The following is a 3,639-nucleotide window of genomic DNA, read 5'->3' as shown; positions in this document are numbered from 1 at the left end:
AGGGGGCACAGGGGGCCAGCAGGTGGCAGCCCCAGCTAGTGCTGCACATCGCAGCAAGGGACGCAACCTCCGTGTGGCTGCCTGTATTGCTGGTGCTCCCTGCCACTCCTGCGCAGCCCCTGCATTAGCACAGCAGGGAGGGAAGCCCCATGTGCTGGAGCCAGGTGCCTTCCCTGCCAGGGCTGCACAGCACCAGAAAGAAGTGAGCTGCCTTCCCACAGGGGCTGAGCCACAGGGAAGGAAAGCCCCAAGTGCCTTCGCCTACGGCGCAGGGAACGCAGCTCGCTCCAGAGCCTGAAGCTTCTCTCTGGTGCTGCGCAGCCCAGGCAGGGAAGACACCTGGCTCCAGCACACGGGGCTTCCCTGCCTGCCATTTGAATGCAGGGGCTGCATGGGAGTGACAGGGAGCACCGGCAAAACAGGCAGCCACACGGAGGCCGCACCCCTCACTACAATGTGCAGCTCTGGCCAGAGCCGCACCCCACCCTGAGCTCCCTGCCTGCTGCTGATGCCACCACCTGCCAGGGCTGCGCACCATGGGGGGGCATATGGGCGGTCCCCACACCCCCCACTCTCCCTCACACCCACACGCTGTCCACCCCAGGTCTGCACTGCCACTGTCCCCTGTCCCCCTGGGCACGGGCTCCATGCTGCCACCAGCCCCTCACTACGGGCTACCGGCTACCCGGAGCCAGCAAGAGACCAGGAAGTGAGTAGGTCCCGGGGGCTGTGGCAGCAGCAGCCCCGCACGGAAGCTGCACGCTAGCCCCCTGGGCCCTTCTTCCCACAAGGGTGGGAGCGAGGCAATAGGGTAGTTTTTGGGGCTGTGTGTACAGATGGGAGCTTCACTCCCACCTTCGTGGGCAGAAGGCCTGGATGGGGCACAATTTGTTGGGGGGCCCCCGTGGGCCAGATGGAAGTGCTTGGCTGGCCAGATTCGGCCCACAGGCTGTATTTTGCCCACCCCTGAGATAGAGCCCAGCAGTATCAAGAGTAAGAAATCATTTATGCTTGTGTCACCCCTTCCCAGACATGGGCCCTACTCCCTTCAGGGCTCCAATCCTCTCCCCTGCCCTATATTCACTAGTCTGAGCTTGAGGGGTGTGAGAAAAGGAGCAGAGCTGGAGTAGACATAGACCACAAGCTCCATCTTCCGCAGCACTGAGGGAAGGAAACGGTGCTTCGGTCTCAGCCTTGCAGAGTCTGTGATGAAGTGGGCAGAAGTAGGGGAGCAGGCAGTGAAAAAGGCAACTTAGGAGCTGTAGGATCACACATGCAACTGCCTGTTTGGAAGGGGATTTTCTTCTGTGAAACGCACAAAATCTGAAGAAAATTGGCTGAAAACTAAAAGAAAGAAAAACACAAAACCTACCAAAGCCTAAACAAATCATGAACAGAAAATCTGCCTAAAATGAATATAGTTCAACCACAATGTGAAAAACAACCACAATGTGAAAAAACAATTAAATAGCAAAATTAACCAAAAAAAAAGTAGTAAATCACCAAGAACCAAAAACAAAAGGCAAGAAAATTGTCAAATGCTTCAAATTAAACAATTCCCTCTGATTTTTTAATTTTTCCACTGAGAAGCTGAGACTTTCACTGAGAGCAGACAAAGGTCTGTGAACACTTTTGCTTTGTCAAAATCCCAATTTTCCCAATTCGGGGGGGCAGAAGTTTCTGTAAAAATATTTAACCCATCCCGATGGCTACAAGTTCATCCCCTCTGAAAAAAAGCATAAAATTCTTGATCCCATGACAAGTTTCTTTATTGGTATAAGCGGTAGTTATAAGCTTTCTTTGGTGTAAGCTATAGTTCACTATGGAGATTTGGTCCTCAGCTGAGTGCCGCAGAGGCCAGTGGGAGAGTTGAATCAAAGCCTGCTTTCATAAGGAAAAATGTTTGAACAAGGTCCATCGGCAAAGACATTTCTGTGCAGTGTTGCTTGTAGCTGATGGGGCTGTATATACTTTCTGAACCTTGTTTCAATAGGTAGTATGTGGGAACCAGAGACCTCTGAACCTCTTCCCTCTTTTCCTAGCCAGCATCCCTGCTTTCTACCCCAAACCCATGGTCAGTCTCTCTCTGTCTCTTTCTGTACATCATCACTATCTACCTTTACCTCTCAGCCTTTCTCTCTTTTTCTCAGGAACTTTAAGGAGAGGAGATCCCACAGTGGGCTTCCCCTCTGCAGACTCTTTCCTAGGTCCTTTCAACACACTGGAGAACATGGGCATGATAGGATTACCATTAGTTAGTTGCATAATTTGTTGATTAACCAATAAAACCAGTAACACCAATAACAAGCAAAGACTAACCATGAATAGATCAATGGCAAGATGTATCAATGAACAGATCTATCATTCATGGCAAGATGTCTCCAGTGGGGTCTGATCTTGGTCTGCTGCTGTTAAGCATTATTATTACTGACTTGGATACAGGACTAGGGATGTTACTAATTACACTTGCAGGTGACACACAGCTGGCAGTAGTTGCAACTGTGTCAGAGCATGAGTTTGAAATTCAAAGGCATCTTAAGCTGAAGGTCTGGGCTATAGAGAGCAAAATGAAATTCAGCAAAGACAAATGAAAGGTGCTGTGCCTAGGGGGTTAAAAATAAATGCACAAACACAGAACAGGGGATGGCTGCCTAAACAGGAGAGCTGCTGGGAAGGATCAGAGGTTTTGAGGGATGATAAACTCAGCACAAGTCAGAAATGTGATCCTAACACAAAATAAGTGAAACCAGTTTTCATTAGCAGGAGGCAAGGCACAGGAGTGCTAGCACCAGTTTACTCACCACAGGCTAGGTTTCAACTGGAGAACTGTGCCCAGTTGTTGGCACTAGATGCCTTTATCCGGGGGGAAAAAAAGGGAGATTAAGGGGAGGACATCACTGGGAGGTTTCAAGAAGAGGCTGGACAGATGTCTGTCTGGAGTGGTTTAGGAGAAGCCCAGTCTGCACTTGGGCTACTTGACCTTCCAGGTCCCTTCCACCCTACAATGCTGCAGGCCCGAGGGAAACATCAGTGCAGAAACATTCTTCCTCAGGAAGGGCCAGGATTAGCAAATAGGCCTGAAAAAAACAGGTCTCCCCTCCACGCCCCAGTTCCACTCTGTACTCACCAGCACCAGTGCCAGCAGGCAGGAGAAAGGTCACAGGGAAGAGAAGCAAGAGCAGCATCTTCAGAGTCCAGGGGGTGTCAGCACCTCTGCCTCAGACCTGGGTTTTTATAGATGCAGCAGGAAACCTAAGGGCTGTGCCCACATGCCCCTGAAGCAGAGCATCCACACCCCCTGCACTTGGGGGCTGGGTGAGGGAGCCATCAGGGTGTTGCAAACTCGCCTCCCTCCAAAGAGCAAAGAAGAGGAAGTCCCTCTGGGAGGCAGTGTCCTTCCATCTCTGAGGCTGCAGAATACCTGGAGCTGGGAGCCACTTGGGGCCTACCTAGAGCCCTGTTCAGTTGGAGATGTGCACACCTAAAGCCTGCCTGTGCCCCACGTGCACAGCCCCTCAGTCCCCTGGGCATGCTAGTGGAGAGCGAGGCAAACGCTGAGTCATCAGCTCTCTTGCCTCTGCTCCCCTTTTCCTTCCCATGTCAGAGAAGAGGAGGAGATGGGACCCTGCTGTGGGTTTC

General features: G+C 51.6%; 1 protein-coding gene across 1 annotated transcript in view; it reads right to left on the bottom strand.

The window, feature by feature from the left end:
* The window catches only part of LOC102387989 (mast cell protease 1A-like), a 7,025-nt gene extending 4,787 nt beyond the window's left edge, over positions 1 to 2,238 (bottom strand). The window contains exon 1 of the mRNA XM_014526689.2: positions 2,124 to 2,238. Coding sequence (XP_014382175.2) covers positions 2,124 to 2,238 — 115 coding nt within the window. The remainder of the gene's footprint in view (positions 1 to 2,123) is intronic.
* Between the last annotated feature and the right edge of the window lie 1,401 nt (positions 2,239 to 3,639).

Source organism: Alligator sinensis, unplaced genomic scaffold (genome assembly GCF_000455745.1).
Source record: "Alligator sinensis unplaced genomic scaffold, ASM45574v1 scaffold1264_2, whole genome shotgun sequence".
Lineage (NCBI taxonomy): Eukaryota > Metazoa > Chordata > Crocodylia > Alligatoridae > Alligator > Alligator sinensis.
Note: the sequence above shows the minus strand (reverse complement) of the source record. Positions and strands in the feature narration are given on the sequence as shown.